This window comes from Bombina bombina, chromosome 1, assembly GCF_027579735.1.
Source record: "Bombina bombina isolate aBomBom1 chromosome 1, aBomBom1.pri, whole genome shotgun sequence".
In the NCBI taxonomy this organism is placed as follows: Eukaryota; Metazoa; Chordata; class Amphibia; order Anura; family Bombinatoridae; genus Bombina; species Bombina bombina.
The window spans coordinates 1,225,572,387-1,225,592,509 of NC_069499.1; the positions used below are offsets into that span (position 1 = coordinate 1,225,572,387).

The 20,123-nt window shown below is 39.8% G+C and overlaps 1 protein-coding gene across 1 annotated transcript in view; it reads left to right on the forward strand.

Annotated features, from left to right (window-relative positions):
• The window catches only part of LOC128647704 (cytochrome P450 2J6), a 171,819-nt gene that overhangs the window by 148,524 nt on the left and 3,172 nt on the right, over window positions 1-20,123 (forward strand). Inside the window, exon 8 of the mRNA XM_053700450.1 lies at window positions 11,562-11,703. Within this exon, the coding sequence (XP_053556425.1) occupies window positions 11,562-11,703 (142 nt within the window). The remainder of the gene's footprint in view (window positions 1-11,561; window positions 11,704-20,123) is intronic.

Below are 20,123 nucleotides of genomic sequence, written 5' to 3' on the forward strand. Positions count from 1 at the left end.
CTGTTACAACAGATATGAGTGGTGGCACTTAGCAAGTGGGCCTGGCACACACACTGGCAGGCAGGCAACTGCAATTAGATTACACTAGCAGACTGATGTTTCACAGTCAAAAAAGTTTTTAAAATTTTTTTTTACAATACTGTTACAATAGATATGAGTAGTGGCACTAGTTGGCAAGTGGGCCTGGCACACACGCTGGCAGGCAGGCAACTGCTATTAGATTACACTAGCAGACTGATGTTTCACAGTCAAATTTTTTTTTTTTTAATTTAGACTACTGTTACAACAGATATGAATGGTGGCACTAGTTGGCAAGTGGGCCTGGCAGACACGCTGGCAGGCAGGCAACTGCAATTAGATTACACTAGCAGACTGATGTTTCACAGTCAAAAAGGTTTTTTTTTAAATATATTTACACTACTGTTACAACAGATATGAGTGGTGGCACTTAGCAAGTGGGCCTGGCACACATGCTGGCAGGCTGACAACTGCAATTAGATTACACTAGCAGACTGATGTTTCACAGTCAAAAAAGTTTTTTTTTTACAAAATTTACAATACTGTTACAACAGATATGAGTGGTGGCACTTAGCAAGTGGGCCTGGCACACACACTGGCAGGCAGGCAGGCAACTGCAATTAGATTACACTAGCAGACTGATGTTTCACAGTCAAAAAAGTTTTTTTTTTTAAATTTACAATACTGTTACAACAGATATGATTGGTGGCACTAGTTGGCAAGTGGGTCTGGCACACACGCTGGCAGGCAGGCAACTGCAATTAGATTACACTAGCAGACTGATGTTTCACAGTCAAAAAAGTTTTTTTTTAAAAAAAATTACAATACTGTTACAACAGATATGAGTGATGGCACTAGTTGGCAAGTGGGCCTGGCACACACGCTGGCAGGCAGGCAGGCAATTGCAATTAGATTACACTAGCAGACTGATGTTTCACAGTCAAAAAAGTTTTTTTAAAAATTTTTTACAATAATGTTACAACAGATATGAGTGGTGGCACTAGTTGGCAAGTGGTCCTGGCACACACGCTGGCAGGCAGGCAACTGCTATTAGATTACACTAGCAGACTGATGTTTCACAGTCAAAAAAGTTTTTTTTTTAAATATTTACACTACTGTTACAACAGATATGAGTGGTGGCACTAGTTGGCAAGTGGGCCTGGCACACACGCTGGCAGGCAGGCAACTGCAATTAGATTACACTAGCAGACTGATGTTTCACAGTCAAAAAAGTTTTTTTTTTAATATTTACACTACTGTTACAACAGATATGAGTGGTGGCACTAGTTGGCAAGTGGGCCTGGCACACACGCTGGCAGGCAGGCAACTGCAATTAGATTACACTAGCAGACATGTTTCACAGTCAAAATTTTTTTTTTTTACAAAATTTACACTACTGTTACAACAGATATGAGTGGTGGCACTTAGAAAATGGGCCTGGCACACACACTGGCAGGCAGGCAACTGCAATTAGATTACACTAGCAGACTGATGTTTCACAGTCAAAAAAGTTTTTTTTTTTTTTAAATTTACAATACTGTTACAATAGATATGAGTGGTGGCACTAGTTAGCAAGTGGGCCTGGCACACACGCTGGCAGGCAGGCAACTGCTATTAGATTACACTAGCAGACTGATGTTTCACAGTCAAAAAAGTTTTTTTTTAAAAAAAATTACACTACTGTTACAACAGATATGAGTGGTGGCACTAGTTGTCAAGTGGGCCTGGCACACACGCTGGCAGACAGGCAACTGCAATTAGATTACACTAGCAGACTGATGTTTCACAGTCAAAAAAGTTTTTTTTTTTAAAAATGTACACTACTGTTACAACAGATATGAGAGGTGGCACTTGTTGGCAAGTGGGCCTGGCACACACGCTGGCAGGCAGGCAGGCAACTGCAATTAGATTACACTAGCAGACTGATGTTTCACAGTCAAATTATTATTATTATTATTATTTTAATTTACACTACTGTTACAACAGATATGAGTGGTGGCTCTTGTTGGCAAGTGGGCCTGGCACACACGCTGGCAGGCAGGCAACTGCAATTAGATTACACTAGCAGACTGATGTTTCAAAGTCAAAAAAGTTTGTTTTTTTTAATTTACGCTACTGTTACAACAGATATGAGTGGTGGCACTAGTTGGCAAGTGGGCCTGGCACACACGCTGGCAGGCAGGCAACTGCAATTAGATTATACTAGCAGACTGATGTTTCACAGTCAAAAATGTTTTTTTTTTACAAAATTTACACTACTGTTACAACAGATATGAGTGGTGGCACTTAGCAAGTGGGCCTGGCACACACACTGGCAGGCAGGCAACTGCAATTAGATTACACTAGCAGACTGATGTTTCACAGTCAAAAAAGTTTTTTTTAAAAAAATTTACAATACTGTTACAACAGATATGAGTGGTGGCACTAGTTGGCAAGTGGGCCTGGCACACACGCTGGCAGGCAGACAGGCAACTGCAATTAGATTACACTAGCAGACTGATGTTTCACAGTCAAAAAAGTTTTTTTTAAATTTTTTTACAATAATGTTACAACAGATATGAGTGGTGGCACTAGTTGGCAAGTGGTCCTGGCACACACGCTGGCAGGCAGGCAACTGCAATTAGATTACACTAGCAGACTGATGTTTCACAGTCAAAAAAGTTTTTTTTTTTAAAATTTACAATACTGTTACAATAGATATGAGTGGTGGCACTAGTTAGCAAGTGGGCCTGGCACACACGCTGGCAGGCAGGCAACTGCAATTAGATTACACTAGCAGACTGATGTTTCACAGTCAAAAAAGTTTTTTTTAAAAAAAATTACACTACTGTTACAACAGATATGAGTGGTGGCACTAGTTGGCAAGTGGGCCTGGCACACACGCTGGCAGGCAGGCAACTGCAATTAGATTACACTAGCAGACTGATGTTTCACAGTCAAAAAAGTTTTTTTAAAAAATATTTACACTACTGTTACAACATATATGAGTGGTGGCACTAGTTGGCAAGTGGGCCTGGCACACACGCTGGCAGGCAGGCAACTGCAATTAGATTACACTAGCAGACTGATGTTTCACAGTCAAAAAAGTTTTTTTTTAAAAATATACACTACTGTTACAACAGATATGAGTGGTGGCACTTGTTGGCAAGTGGGCCTGGCACACACTCTGACAGGCAGGCAGGCAGGCAACTGCAATTAGATTACACTAGCAGACTGATGTTTCAGTCAAAAAAGTTTTTTTTAAAAAAAATGTACAATACTGTTACAACAGATATGAGTGGTGGCACTTAGCAAGTGGGCCTGGCACACACTGGCAGGCAGGCAACTGCAATTAGATTACACTAGCAGACTGATGTTTCACAGTCAAATTATTATTATTATTTTTTTAATTTACACTACTGTTACAACAGATATGAGTGGTGGCTCTTGTTGGCAAGTGGGCCTGGCACACACGCTGGCAGGCAGGCAACTGCAATTAGATTACACTAGCAGACTGATGTTTCACAGTCAAAAAAGTTTTTTTTTTAAATTTACGCTACTGTTACAACAGATATGAGTGGTGGCACTAGTTGGCAAGTGGGCCTGGCACACACGCTGGCAGGCAGGCAACTGCAATTAGATTATACTAGCAGACTGATGTTTCACAGTCAAAAAAGTTTTTTTTTACAAAATTTACACTACTGTTACAACCGATATGAGTGGTGGCACTTAGCAAGTGGGCCTGGCACACACACTGGCAGGCAGGCAACTGCAATTAGATTACACTAGCAGACTGATGTTTCACAGTCAAAAAAGTTTTTTTAAAAAAAATTTACAATACTGTTACAACAGATATGAGTGGTGGCACTAGTTGGCAAGTGGGCCTGGCACACACACTGGCAGGCAGGCAACTGCTATTAGATTACACTAGCAGACTGATGTTTCACAGTCAAAAAAGTTTTTTAAAAAAATATTTACACTACTGTTACAACAGATATGAGTGGTGGCACTAGTTGGCAAGTGGGCCTGGCACACACGCTGGCAGGCAGGCAACTGCAATTAGATTACACTAGCAGACTGATGTTTCACAGTCAAAAAAGTTTTTTTTTAAAATATTTACACTACTGTTACAACAGATATGAGTGGTGGCACTAGTTGGCAAGTGGGCCTGGCAAACACGCTGGCAGGCAGGCAACTGCAATTAGATTACACTAGCAGACTGATGTTTCACAGTCAAAAAAGTTTTTTTTTTAAAAATGTACACTACTGTTATAACAGATATGAGTGGTGGCACTTAGCAAGTGAGCCTGGCACACACGCTGGCAGGCAGACAACTGCAATTAGATTACACTAGCAGACTGATGTTTCACAGTAAAAAATGTTTTTTTTTTACAAAATTTACAATACTGTTACAACAGATATGAGTGGTGGCACTAGTTGGCAAGTGGGCCTGGCACACACGCTGGCAGGCAGGGAACTGCTATTAGATTACACTAGCAGACTGATGTTTCACAGTCAAAATTACACAGGCAAAAAAAAAAAAAACCCACTGATGTTCTAGCCCTAAAAAGGGCTTTTTGGGTGCTGTCCTTACAGCAGAGATCAGATTAGTCCTTCAGGACTGTAGTGGACACTGAATACACTAGCCTAGCTATCAATTTCCCTATAAAATCAGCAGCAGCTATACTATCCCTCCTCTCACTAAGAATGCAGGATCAGAATGAATCTAAAATGGCTGCTGCCCAGGAGCTGGGAGGGTCTGGGAGGGAGTGTCTGCTGCTGATTGGCTGAAATGTGTCTGCAGACTGTGAGATACAGGGTCAAAGTTTACTCAATGATGACGAATAGGGGCGGATCGAACATCGCATATGTTTGCCCGCCGCGGCAAACGCGAACAAGCTATGTTCGCCGGAAACTATTCGCCGGCGAACTATTCGCAACATCACTAATGAGATGTTGTGAGTTCTTAACACAGTGGTAAGCGGGGCAAATTCCCTTCTCCTTTGCAGTGTTCTTATAGAAAGGTCAGTGTATATCGAGAGTGCGGATCCTTGGAAGGGCAATGGCGAAGAAATCCTGGCCTGCTTCATGATGTCTTCCTTTTGCTGGTAATCTTGAAATTTTATGGTTACGTCTCTGGGTGGTAAACCCTCCTTAGGCCTAGGTCTCAATGCTCTGTGGTATCTGTCCAGGGCAAGTTGAGTTGAGAGAGATGAACCTTTAAGTTCCTTGAACAAGTCTTGTAGGCAGGTGTGAAGATTCTCTGCAGTGATTGTCTCTGGGATGCCTCTGATTCTAAAAAAAAAGGCAGGCAAAGGGCTTTAACATAGAGATACATACATACACAATAAAAAGTACATTATTTTCTATGTGCAGAACATAGGAATGTAAAATATGTGTTTTGTGCATCGTGTTTTGCTATTTAAATTTTAACGCTGTTGATTTAGCTCACATAAAAGCTTAGTAATGCACTTACTCAACTACATTAAGATGTAAAGTGCAAAAAATGTATATATAATTTTTAGTTTTTTCAAAATATATTTCTATATGTATATATCTATATGAATATAAACAGATATATATATATATATATTTAAATATATATATAAATCAACATCTATTTTAAAATAAAAAGGACATTTTTTTTCTATGTGACGAGGAATTGTAAGTATTTCCATTAAAAGCACATTACAATTTCAAGGTATTTGACTGGAAAGGGCTCAAAAGTATATATATACAGTATATATATATATATATATATATATATATATATATATATATATTAAAATTATGGTGGAATAAAAATCTGAGATTAAAATCCTCCATGTCTCAAAAGTAAATCAATACATTTTTGCATAGGAAATTAGCACATCCAGGCAAGTTCCCCGCTTGCTTTTCCCCAGTAAAACTCCATGTACATTGTTACCAATGCACAAGAGGATTCTGGGTAAGATATGCAAATTTGATATGCAAAATCTAAATTTTTTGTATTTGAAGCAAAAAATCGGAGATTTTGCATACCTAATTTGCCTATCTTACAAATGTTGAGTATTTTTAAAGTCCCCTAATTGTCAACTAAATGTAAAGGGACTCCTATGCCTCTTTTCATTACTAATATGGCCCAAAAAAAGAAGTGGCACTGTGAATTTTCTGTTACAAGCAACAATGGGTAATAAATCATTGCTGTGTGCTCATGTGTTACTGGCAACCAAGGAGATAAAATCACTACTCAATATTAAAAAATAAAGATAGTGGGATCAAGGCTGACGTATTCAATTAACAGTTTCACTGACAAAGCAACATACTTAAGAACAACGCTTTGCATGTACCATTAAAACACACAGGTTTAACTCTTTAAGTTCTGATACTGCTCACCTCATTACAGGTTCCATATAAATGCCTGTAGCACAATTACCAAACCCAGGATACGGCACACAGCAGCCATGCTTAATAAAATGCAATGAGCGTGTCAACCCGGACGTGAAAATACAAGTAGGACGGGCTAAGACATTACTATAAAGAAAATAGAAGAATTTTGGTAATACAGAATTCCTTTTGTTGTCCATAAACTGGAAAGCCTGAAGTATGTGTAGAACGTGAAACCGCTCTATCGCCTAGATTTGGAGTTTTGCGTTAGAAGGGGTGCGTTAGCTACGTGTGCTTTTTTCTGGCCGCACCTTTTAAATACCGCTGGTATTTAGAGTTCACAGAAGGGCTGCGTTAGGTTCCAAAAAGGGAGCGTAGAGCATAATTTACCGAAACTGCAACTCTAAATACCAGCGGTGCTTACGGACGCGGCCAGCTTCAAAAACGTGCTCGTGCACGATTCCCCCATAGGAAACAATGGGACAGTTTGAGCCGAAAAAAAACCTAACACCTGCAAAAAAGCAGCGTTCAGCTCCTAACGCAGCCCCATTGTTTCCTATGGGGAAACTCTTCCTAAGTCTGCACCTAACACCCTAACATGTACCCCGAGTCTAAACACCCCTAACCTTACACATATTAACCCCTAATCTGCTGCCCCCGCTATCGCTGACACCTGCATATTTTTTTTAACCCCTAATCTGCCGCTCCGTACACCGCCGCCACCTATGTTATCCCTATGTACCCCTAATCTGCTGCCCCTAACACCGCCGACCCCTATATTATATTTATTAACCCCTAATCTGCCCCCCACAATGTCGCCGCCAGCTACCTACAATAATTAACCCCTAATCTTCCTACCGGACCTCATACTATAATAAATGTATTAACCCCTAATCCGCCTCACTCCTGCCTCAATAACCCTATAATAAATATTATTAACCCCTAATCTGTCCTCCCTAACATCGCCGACACCTAACTTCAATTATTAACCCCTAATCTGCTGACCGGACCTCACCGCTACTCTAATAAATGTATTAACCCCTAAAGCTAAGTCTAACCCTAACACTAACACCCCCCTAAGTTAAATATAATTTAAATCTAACGAAAAAAATTAACTCTTATTAAATGAATTATTCCTATTTAAAGATAAATACTTACCTGTAAAATAAACCCTAATATAGCTACAATATAACGAATAATTATATTGTAGCTATTTTAGGATTAATATTTATTTTACAGGCAACTTTGTATTTATTTTAACCAGGTACAATAGCTATTAAATAGTTATTTACTATTTAATAGCTACCTAGTTAAAATAATTACAAAATTACCTGTAAAATAAATCCTAACCTAAGTTACAATTAAACCTAACACTACACTATCAATAAATTAATTAAATACAATACCTACAAATAAATACAATTAAATAAACTAACTAAAGTACAAAAAATAAAAAAGAACTAAGTTACAAAAAATAAAAAATATTTACAAACATTAGAAAAATATTACAACAATTTTAAACTAATTACACCTACTCTAAGCCCCCTAATAAAATAACAAAGCCCCCCAAAATAAAAAAATGCCCTACCCTATTCTAAATTAAAAAAAGTTCAAAGCTCTTTTACCTTACCAGCTCTGAAAAGGGCCATTTGTGGGGCATGCCCCAAAGAATTCAGCTCTTTTGCCTGTAAAAAAAAACCATACAATACCCCCCCCAACATTACAACCCACCACCCACATACTCCTAATCTAACCCAAACCCCCCTTAAATAAACCTAACACTAAGCCCCTGAAGATCTTCCTACCTTATCTTCACCACGCCGGGTTCACTGATCCTTCCAACGAAGTCTTGATCCAAGCCTCCGAAGTCTTGATCCAAGCCCAAGCGGGGGCCTGAAGAGTGACGTCCATCCTCCGGCTGAAGTCTTGATCCAAGCGGCAAATGAAGAAGTCCATCTTCGGGCAGAAATCTTCATCCTATCCGGGCAGAAGAGTAGATCCGGACCGGCAAACATCTTCATCCAAGCCGCATCTTCTATGTTGTTCCATCCGATGACGAGCGGCTGATGTTGAAGACCTCCGGCGCGGATCCATCCTCTTCGTTCGACGTCCAACTGAAGAATGAAGGTTCCTTTAAGGGACGTCATCCAAGATGGCGTCCCTCGAATTCCGATTGGCTGATAGGATTCTATCAGCCAATCGGAATTAAGGTAGGAAAATTCTGATTGGCTGATGGAATCAGCCAATCATATTCAAGTTCAATCCGATTGGCTGATTGGATCAGCCAATCAGATTGAGCTCGCATTCTATTTAACTTAGGGGGGTGTTAGTATTAGGGTTAGACTTAGCTTTAGGGGTTAATACATTTATTAGAGTAGCGGTGAGGCAGATTAGGGGTTAATAATTGAAGTTAGGTGTCGGCGATGTTAGGGAGGGTAGATTAGGGGTTAATACTATTTCTTATAGGGTTATTGAGGCGGGAGTGAGGCGGATTAGGGGTTAATAACTTTATTATAGTAGCGGTGAGGTCCGGTTAGCAGATTAGGGGTTAATTATTGTAGGTAGGTGGAGGCGACGTTGTGGGGGCAGATTAGGGGTTAATAAATATAATATAGGGGTCGGCGGTGTTAGAGGCAGCAGATTAGGGGTACATAAGTATAACGTAGGTGGCGGCGGTGTGCGGTCGGCAGATTAGGGGTTAAAAAAATTTAATAGAGTGGCGGCGATGTGGGGGGACCTCGGTTTAGGGGTACATAGGTAGTTTATGGGTGTTAGTGTAATTTAGAGCACAGTATTTAAGAGCTTTATGAACCGGCGTTAGCCCAGAAAGCTCTTAACTCTTGACTTTTTTCTGCGGCTGGAGTTTTGTCGTTAGATTTCTAACGCTCACTTTAGCCAAGACTCTAAATACCGGCGTTAGAAAGATCTCATTGAAAAGATAGGATACGCAAATGGCGTAGGGGGATCTGCGGTATGGAAAAGTCGCGGCTGCAAAGTGAGCGTTAGACCCTTTCCTGACTGACTCCAAATACGAGCGGGCGGTAAAAACCAGCGTTAGGAGCCTCTAACGCTGGTTTTGATGGCTAACGCAAAACTCCAAATCTAGGCCTAGGTGTTTCATTGTAAAGTCAGTGCACTTCAAAGCAAGCAAATGATGTGCATCCTTAATTGTCAGACCTAATAGTCAATTGTGCTTTGAAGAGGTGCTAGTACGGTGAGCAGAGGTGCCGGTATGGCGTACCGTTGAGTACCGGCAGAAAAAAAGCCCTGTGTATATATATATATATATATATATATATACAGTCATGACCAAAAATATTGGTACTCCTGCATTTCTGTCTGGTAATGCACCACTTCGCACCCTAAATGTAATATTTGGTAGCACACCTGTTGGAAAAAATAACTGAAATCAATCGCTTCCTGTAACCATCAATGAGTTTCTTACACCTCTCAATTGAAATTTTGGACTACTTTTCTTTCGCCAACTGCTCCAGGTCTCTCAGATTGGAAGGGTTCCTTTTCCCAACTGCTGTTTTGAGATCTCTCCACAGGTGCTCTATGGGATTTAGATCTTGACTCATTGCTGGCCAGTTCATTACTCTCCATTGCTTTGTATTAAACCATTTCTGGGTTCTTTTAGACGTGTGCTTTGGTTCATTGTCCTGCTGTAAGACCCACGACCTCTGATGAAGGCCCAACTTTCTGATACTGTACCCTACATTGCACCACAGAATTATTTGGTAGTCTTCAGATTTCATAATGCCATGCAAACAGTGAAGACATCTAGTGCCTAAAGCAGCAAAGCAAACCCAAAACACCATGTTTGACTGTAGGGACTGTATTCTTTTCTTTAAAAGCCTTATTTCTTTTTCTGAAAACAGTAGAATGATGGGCTTTACCATAAAGCTGTAATTTTGTTTCATCTGTCCACAGCACATTCTCCCAAAAGGATTTTGGCTTCCTCAGGTAAGTTTTGGCAAACTCCAATCTGGCTTTTTTATGCTTCTGTGTCAGCAGTGGAGTCCTCCAGGGTCCCCTACCATAGCATCCCTTTTCATTCAGATGGCAACGTATAGTGCGAGCTGACACATTTGTACCCTGTGCCTGAAGGTCAGCTTGAATTTGTCTGGAAGTTGATCGCGGTTCTTTATCCTTCATTTGAACAATCCTTCGTTGCAATCTTTGATCAATTTTTCTCTTTTGTCCACGTCTAGGGAGATTAGCTACAGTGCCATGGGCTGTAAACTTCTTGACAATAGTGTGCACAGTGGACACAGGAACATTAAGATCTCTGGAGATTGACTTGTAAACTTGACATTTTCCATGCTTTTCCACCCTTTTATTTTTAAATCCTCAGACAATTCTTTGCTGCTCTTTCTCTTCTCCATGCTCAGTGTGGCACACAGAGACACACAACAGAAAGGTTGAGTTAATTTGTCACCATTTTAACTGGTTGCCGGTGTGATTTCTATATTGTCAGCACCTGTTAATTGATACAGGTGAGGTTAATTACAAATTACAGGAGCATCACAAACTTGGAATGCAATTATTTCTTACAATTTTGAGAAGGTGCCAATAATTTTGTCCAGTCCATTTTTGGATTTTTGTGTGGAATGTGTCAGATTTGGCTTTTTTTTCTCCACTTTTTTGTGTCATACCAATACAAACAAAAGAAATAAACATGAGTATGCCTAAACATTTGTAATTGCAACAATTTTCTGGGCAAAGTGGTGGTAAATTTATGTTAATATATGCAATTAATCTGTGCTTTGGTTAGGAGAAAATGTCATATAGTTGCCTCCACCCAGCTACTTTATAAGACCACCCAGATGCCAACATTTTCTGTAGAGATCTCAATGTATCCTTCCTGGTAAAATATTTTATAAATAAATAAATAAATAAATAAATATATACAATACTGATATATACACACATTCAAGCCCTTCCCAGTCAAACACTTTTCCATATACATATCCATTTGTAACCATTTACACTTTTTTTATTAATAATAATGTGACACACTTTTATTAAAACGTATATATACTTTATTTTGATGTATTTTTTTATGTTTTTTGTGCAACTTTTTTTTTAACCTTTACAGTTTACTTCAGGTCTGAAGTTGGACATATTTTATTAATAATGTATTTTTAGCACTCTGCTTTCTATTCTTGTCTGTATATTATTTGTTTTCTATCTAGGGCACAGTCATTATAACAGACTTATCGTCTGTGCACTATGATGAAGATCACTGGAAGTATCCACATGAGTTTAATCCAGAGAACTTTCTGAATGAGGATGGGGAGCTGATTAAGGTGGAAAGTTTTTTGCCCTTCTCTGCAGGTATAAATCAAGATATATATTGCAATGTATCACTAGTAAAATGTTGCTGTCATACCACCAGATAACCAGCCCTGTACTATTTTTGTCACAAGTACACAGAATACCCTTACATTTTATAAGTCTATAGTACACAATGTACTGCTGTGAGAAAATCTATTCAGCAATTGTATATCTCGAAGTGCTAATGAAAAAAGAAAAAAGTTCTATTAATCAAAACAAAAATGTGCACTTTCATCTGAGCAAGTTACATTTTGGGATTACAAGTGCAGCGCTAATTTAGCATGTGCCCGTAAACTGGCAAATTCAGCTGTTTTCAGACGCACGTAAAAATAACCAGCCATTTCGAATTTAAAAAATGTCCCCCAATTGCCCCCCAAATAAAGAATATTGTTCCTTTTTATAAATAAAATATGTGAGCTTTTTTTTTTTTTAGTTAAAAATATCAGTCCACAGTCCACAGCAGTTTAAAGTATTTAGGCTGCATATGCTACCATATTAAGGTTTTATAAAATAATTAGCAAACACATTGTAATACAATCTGTTGTAGATAAAACAGGATCACTTCTCAGTGGACAGTATTACTATACTGTATATCTATAGAGAAGGATAATAGGTATATTTTAGATTATCTAAAGCAGAATAAAAAGAGAAAAAAGATGAATACTTCTTGTAGACCATGTAGAAATGGAGAGAAGCTGGAGAAAGGTCCATTAATTATAAATAGAAGAGGGTACTTAGAAGAAAACAGGGAAAGTCAGAAATTTAAATAATGTGTTAGAGAAAAACATGACTTGAAGACAGAGAAAGGCAAAAACATGAAGAAGAGAGATAGCTAACTGCAAAATCTTCAGCTATTAGCAAAAAGGTTGGCTAGATATGGACAAAAATATGTGGATACCAGTCTATCACATCCATCCCAAAACCATTGGCATTAATATGGAGTTGGACCTTCCTTTATGGCTATAACAGTCACAACTCTTCTGGAAAGGCTTTCTATATTGTCTTCTTAAATGGTAAGAGTCCACAGCAGCATTCATTACTTTTGGGAATTCAGAACCTGGCCACCAGGAGGAGGCAAAGACACCCCAAAGGCCAAAGGCTTAAATACCTCCCCCACTTCCCTCATCCCCCAGTCATTCTTTGCCTTTCGTCACAGGAGCTTGGCAGAGAAGTGTCAGAAGATTGAAGATAGTCTCTTATGGAGGGTAGTACTCTTCGAAATGGGACTGGAGTTTTAAGTAATCCTGTTAGCCTCTCAGTGTAAGCATGGATGAATGTAAGAGTCCAGAAATGCAGGGAGAGTCTTTCTGCAAAACCATCCCGACTATATATATATATATATATATATATATATATTAACTACTCCTTGGCAATCAGCGTTGATGAGTTTCGCTGCCTGCCTTTATTCACTCAAGTCCATGTCAGAAGTGAGGCTACTATCTGTCACACTTGAAGGGCCATGTTCCTGTTCCACGGCGTACATTCTGTTAAGATTGTTTCATTTTATTTTGATTTGTGAATGAAATGTTAACAAAAGAAGTCAGGGTCCCAGTGGGACTCCTTTATCTTATGGAATCAAGGGTTAATATCTCCTGAGGGGGGTTATTGAACAGGGGGGACTTTTAATCATGTTTGTTATGTGATTCTGTCTGCTAATGTGTAGTGATACTTGGGCTCATGGCTATTCGGAACATAACGGCCTTATCATCAGTTGGCACGGTCCTATTAGACTAGCGCACCTTTTTTTTGGCTTACACGGTGCACCTCGTGACCGGGTGTGGTCACGTTGTATTTCCATTTCCGTACTCTGACCGAGTGGTGACAGAGAGAATCTGTTTGTTATCTGTCTGGTTCACAGGAGGTGGTGAGTGCCCCAGCTATTGGGGGTGTAAAAGGGTGCCATTTAGTGTTTGACCATAATTGCAATATCCAAGTTATGAAGGATTCTGGTTTTTTAGAGACGGATATCTCTGATTCAGAGTATACGTCTTGCGAAGATTATGAAATGGCTCAGGTTATCCATGCCCATCAGTTATGTTCCGATTGCCATTCTAGAGTGCTCTCTTCCCCCGAATCAGGGAGCTTAGAGTGTGTTGAGCCATCTGCCCCATACGATTCCATGTCCTATGAGGTGTGTGTCCCAGAACCTTCTTTTGCCACGCAAGCAGGTGTCCCTATAGCCGTTACTCCCTCTCCGGAAGATGGCTTGTTTCCTCCAGAGGTTACAGCACGGTTCCGCATGGCCATATCTATGGTGCTGGCACATTTATATCTCCCAAGAGAAGTATTTTTAAGATACTGTACGTGTTCTGTTAACCAGGGCCCATCAAGCGTGAGATCATCTGATTCAGTTCGGGCCTCTGGGGAAGCAATGGCCTCTGAGGCTTCAGGGGCCCCACCCTCGGGGCCGGGGTCATCCATCGATCTGGTGGGGGAACATTTTGCCTTCCATTATAGACTGGCACATCTGCGTGTACTATTAAGGCATGTTTTGGCAGTGCTGGAGGATTCCAGTCCTAGTGGGCCGAAGGATCCACGGTTCTCTTTGCCGGATGGCAAACTGGGTTAGACGCATGGGGATGAAGCCAATCTCCTTGACGTCTCTGTTTTTCTTTTCTTTTAAGTATCTGTTCCAGTTCTGAGCTTGGGAGAATGGGGCCTCTGATTGGCTGGTTCTGTTAGAGTGCCCATTCTCCTTGGGCATTCACCCACGGGTGCTGCCTTCATTTTATTTGATCCAGTTAGGATGCGTTTGATTAAGAAACTCATGTCTGTTATAATTTTTTGTTATGGGAACGTTTCTTCTCTGGAACTGATACTTGCGATTTTGTGGTCACGTGGGCACTTCCTCGGAAGTTGCGCATTACTGTATAGAGACATAGTTATGTTTATTGTTTATGTTATCGATCCCTGTGGGGGCTTCACGTTTTGTTGGACCTTGGACAGTTCCGGAGTGTTCTTATACTAGACGGGTACTGGTCGGGCGCTAACTGCTGTTCTTTACGGTTCATGTCACCCACGTTAGGGATGGGCGAATGTGTTTATATTCGAATGATAGAACGAATGTTATTGTAGAAATTTGATTTACATAATAGAATGTTGATAAGAACGAATATTCTTAAAAATTCTATTATCAAATGTTATTTACAGTTTTCCAATGTAACATTTGAATGTAGCATTCAAATTTGAATATTACATTTATAAAACACAATTGTAGACTAGAAATACTATTTCGAATTCAAATGTGACATTCAAATTCAAATGTGACATTTGAATATTACATTTATAAAACACAGTATTAGACTTGAAATACTATTTCGAATTTGAATGTGACATTCGAATTCGAATGTCACATTCGAATTTGAATGTCACATTTGAATTCGAATTTACTTTATAAAACACAGTATTAGACTAGAAATACTATTTTGAATTCGAATGTTACATTCAAATTTGAATGTAGCATTTGAATTTGAATATTACATTTATTGAACACAGTTGTAAACTAGAAATACCATTTTGAATTCAAATGTGACGTTCGAATTCAAATGTGACATTCAAATATTACATTTAAAAACACAGTATTAGACTAGAAATACTATTTCGAATTCGAATGTGACATTCAAATTCGAATATTACATTTATTAAACACAATTGTATACTAGAAATACTATTTCAAATTTGAATCTTACATTCGAATTTGAATGTCACATTCAAATTCGAATAATACATTTCGAAATTTAATGAATACATAGATAAACATTTTATTATTCAAACAAATATTTTTTAATTTTATTGAAAAATTCAAAAACGAAAATTTGAAAATAGATTGTTAGAATCGATTCGAACAAATGAATGTATCAAAATTTGTTTAAAATTTAGAATTTTTAGAAACATTCGCCGGTGTGCTGGTTATCCTGTTGGGTGGTGGATGTTCTCTTTGTCCTAATGTAGAGGGTTCTGGGCTCGAACCCTGCTAAGGCTTCATCCTGGGTTCTGGAGGTCCTTTGGACTCGGAACCGCAGTTCTCCATTCCCTTATATTTTGGAGGTTAGGGTGACCTCTGGACCTCTGGGGTACCAGATTGGATGGCGATTTTCATTTTCACTCTTGGTATTTTCTGGACATCTGTTCTTGTGGCATAGTCGCAGTACCTCTCATAGGTTGCTGGGGCTGTTTTTTCCCTTCTTGGGTGGTCAGGTCATCTGTGTCTGGAAGTTCGGACATGTTCTCCTTCCTTTTCAGTATCTTGCTCGCTCTCCTATATGGGGACACAGGTCATCTGCCAGGAGTTGGGAGGCTCCCATCGTTAGTCCTTGTGTGGTACAGGGATTTCTGGGAGGTTGATCCTGTAAGGATCTTTGGAGATTATGTCATCTTCTAAACCAAAGGGCTGGTTTGGAGCCTGTCCCTTGCAATCCCCGTGGTCTTTAGACTCTGGGGTGTTGCCCTTCGACCCTCTAGGAGATTTAGCTCTTTGGGCTTACAAATAGAGGGTCCTGGGTTCAGATCCAACTCCAGGTGCTGGTTGCACTTTTCTTAGGCCTGTTAAGATCTCTTTCTAGGCTCTTTAGTCTGAGTCTCTTGCAAGTGTCCAATGTCCCAGGACATTGGGATGTGGGATGCACTGTCCAGGGTGCACTCCCCAGTATGAGGCAACTTGATGGTTCCTCAGGGGATTAGAACATTTGGCCGGTCCCGGTTCTGGGGGTCTGGTTTATGACCATGTCTCTTGCCTGAGATTTCGGGGTCTGGATTCAGGATTCAGTCCTGGGTGGTTCAGTTTCAACCCTTAGGGTTTAAAACATCCGCTTGTCCCTTCAGGGGGGTCGGTTGCCTCTCTAAGGGGAGATTTGGTAACTGCCTGATGATTAGTCATACTGTCTCTCAGACGGGATCCTACAATTGTCGTCAGGGGCAGCTATTACACCTTGGTGTGGGCTTGTGGTTGTTTGTATTAACTGAGCTGGTGGTAATGGCCGAATGGTCTCTTATCAATTGGTATGGTTTTTACCGTTTCTCTGCATCCTCTTCTCCATGCCTATGGCTGGGGATTCAGTTTCTGGTGTTTGCCCTCCTTTGGGGAGGTTTTGGAAGTATCACAGTATCAGTTGAGGCCCTGAGGGTCTTTATCTAGTCATTCCGAGGGGTTCTAAACCCTTCCTTGCATGCACAAGGTAATGGGGCTGGATTCTGGTACTAGGTCGCTGTAGTTCAATGTCCTATCTTCCTTTATGGGAGTGTTTCTTCTTTTGGGAAGGGAGCTGTGTAGGGGTCCTGGAACCCGAGCACGTAGTTTTTCTGTCATGATGTCATAATAACATGCCAGATTTAAGTATCGGTCAGAGTTATTCTCCCTGGGGTTTCGGTTTTCCTCTTAGGCCCCTCCTTTCTCTTCCTGAGGTCTGCTTCAGAGAATTTTGTATTCTCTGTATCAGTCATTGCCAGCCTTTGGGGCTGGGTCCATTTCCTCAGAGTGGGGGTCAGGGATCTGTCGGCTCTGTTGAGTCTTGACCGTGTACTTTCAGTTGATCCATTCTTCTATCTTCGGTGGGGGGTTCTCGGTGTCCATCCCTCCACTGGTTGCATTTGCTGCTGGTGTTTGATGCTCTTATAGGGTCCGGATTCTTCCTAGATTGGAGTTGTTGCCGATATTTTCTGCATTTCTCTGTGGGATGGTGCCCCATGATGGCTTAGGGTCAGCTGCCTCGCAAGTTCTTGTTCAAATGTGGCTCTGTGTTCTCACAGAGAGCCTTTTTTACCTGCTAAGACAGTTAGCCGACCTATCGGCTAGATTACGAGTCTTGCGTTAGCCTTAAAAAGCAGCGTTGAGAGGTCCCAACGCTGCTTTTTAACGCCCGCTGGTATTACGAGTCTTGCAGGTACAGGTGTACCGCTCACTTTTTTGGCCAGACTCGAAAATACCGCAAATCCACTTACGTCAATTGAGTATCCTATTTTTTCAATGGGACTTGCATAATGCCGGTATTACAAGTCTTCCAAAAAGTGAGCGGTACAGCCTCTCCTGTCAAGACTGGTACCGCATTTAAAAGTCAGTAGTTAAGAGTTTTATGGGCTAACGCCGTAGCATAAAACTCTTAACTAAAGTGCTAAAAAGTACACTAACACCCATAAACTACCTATTGACCCCCAAACCGAGGCCCTCCTACATCGCAAACGCTAAAATAATTTTTTTAACCCCTAATATGCCGAACCGGACATCGCCGCCACTATAAAAAATATATTAACCCCTAAACCGCCACACTCCCGCCTCGCAAACACTAGTTAAATATTATTAACCCCTAATCTGCCGTCCCTAACATCGTCGACACCTACCTACATTTATTAACCTCTAATCTGCCGCCCCCAACGTCGCCACAACTGTATTAAATGTATTAACCCCTAAATCTAAGTCTAACCCTAACCCCCCCTAACTTAAATATAATTTAAATCAATCTAAATAAAATAACTACAATAAACTAAATTATTCCTATTTAAAACTAAATACTTACCTATAAAATAAACCCTAAGATAGCTACAATATAACTAATAGTTACATTGTAGCTATCTTATGGTTTATTTTTATTTTAAAGGCAACTTTGTATTTATTTTAACTAGGTAGAATAGTTATTAAATAGTTATTAACTATTTAATAGCTACCTAGTTAAAATAAAGTCAAATTTACCTGTAAAATAAAACCTAACCTAAGTTACAATTACACCTAACACTACACTATAATTAAATTAATTCCCTAAACTAAATACAATTAAATACAATAAAATACAATGATCTAAAGTACGAAAAAAAAAATCCACTAAATTACAGAAAATAATAAAATAATTACAAGTTTTTTAAACTAATTACACCTAATCTAATCCCCCTAATAAAATAAAAAAGCCCCCCAAAATAAAAAAAGCCCTACCCTATACTAAATTACAAATACAAAGGGCCTTTTGCGGGGCATTGCCCCAAAGTAATCAGCTCTTTTACCTGTAAAAAAAGTACAATACCCCCCCAACATTAAAACCCACCACCCACACACCCAACCCTACTCTAAAACCCACCCAATACCCCCTTAATAAAACCTAACACTAACCCCTTGAAGATCACCCTACCTTGAGAAGTCTTCACCCAACCGGGCCGAAGTCCTCAACGAAGCCGGGCGAAGTGGTCCTCCAGACGGGCAGAAGTCTTCATCCAGGCGGCATCTTCTATCTTCATCCATCCGGCGCGGAGCGGCTCCATCTTCAAGACATCCGACGTGGAGCATCCTCTTCAAACGACGTCCAACTGAAGAATGAAGGTTGCTTTAAATGACGTCATATTGGCTCATGCAATCAGCCAATAGGATTGAAGTTCAATCCTATTGGCTCATCCAATCAGCCAATAGGATTGAACTGACATTCTACTGGCTGATTGGATCAGCCAATAAAATGCGAGCTCAATCCTATTGGCTGATTGCATCAGCCAATAGGATCTTTCCTACCTTAATTCCGATTGGCTGTTAGAATTCTATCAGCCAATCGGAATTGAAGGGACGCCATCTTGGATGATGTCATTTAAAGGAACCTTCATTCTTCAGTTGGACATCATTTGAAAAGGATGCTCTGCGTCGGATGTCTTGAAGATGGAGCCGCTCCGCGCCGGATGGATGAAGATAGAAGATGCCGCCTGGATGAAGACTTCTGCCCGTCTGGAGGTCCTCTTCGCCCGGCTTCATTGAGGACTTCGGCCCGGTTGGGTGAAGACTTCTCAAGGTAGGGTGATCTTCAAGGGGTTAGTGTTAGGTTTTATTAAGGGGGTATTGGGTGGGTTTTAGAGTAGGGTTGGGTGTGTGGGTGGTGGGTTTTAATGTTGGGGGGGTACTGTTCTTTTTTTTACAGGTAAAAGAGCTGATTACTTTGGGGCAATGCCCTGCAAAAAGCCCTTTTAAGGGCTATTTGTTATTTAGTATAGGGTAGGGCTTTTTATTATTTTGGGGGGCTTTTTTATTTTATTAGGGGGATTAGATTATGTGTAATTAGTTTAAAAAACTTAATTATTTTATTTTCTGCAATTTAATGGGTTTTTTTTCCGTACTTTAGATAATTGTATTTAATTGTATTTAATTGTATTTAGTTTAGGGAATTAATTTAATTATAGTGTAGTGTTAGGTGTAATTGTAACTTAGGTTAGGTTTTATTTTACAGGTAAATTTGTCTATATTTTAACTAGGTAGCTATTAAATAGTTAATAACTATTTAATAACTATTCTACCTAGTTAAAATAAATACAAAGTTGCCTGTAAAATAAAAATAAACCCTAAGATAGATACAATGTAACTATTAGTTATATTGTAGCTAGCTTAGGGTTTATTTTATAAGTATTTAGTTTTAAATAGTAATAATTTAGTTGAATGTAGTTATTTTATTTAGATTTATTTA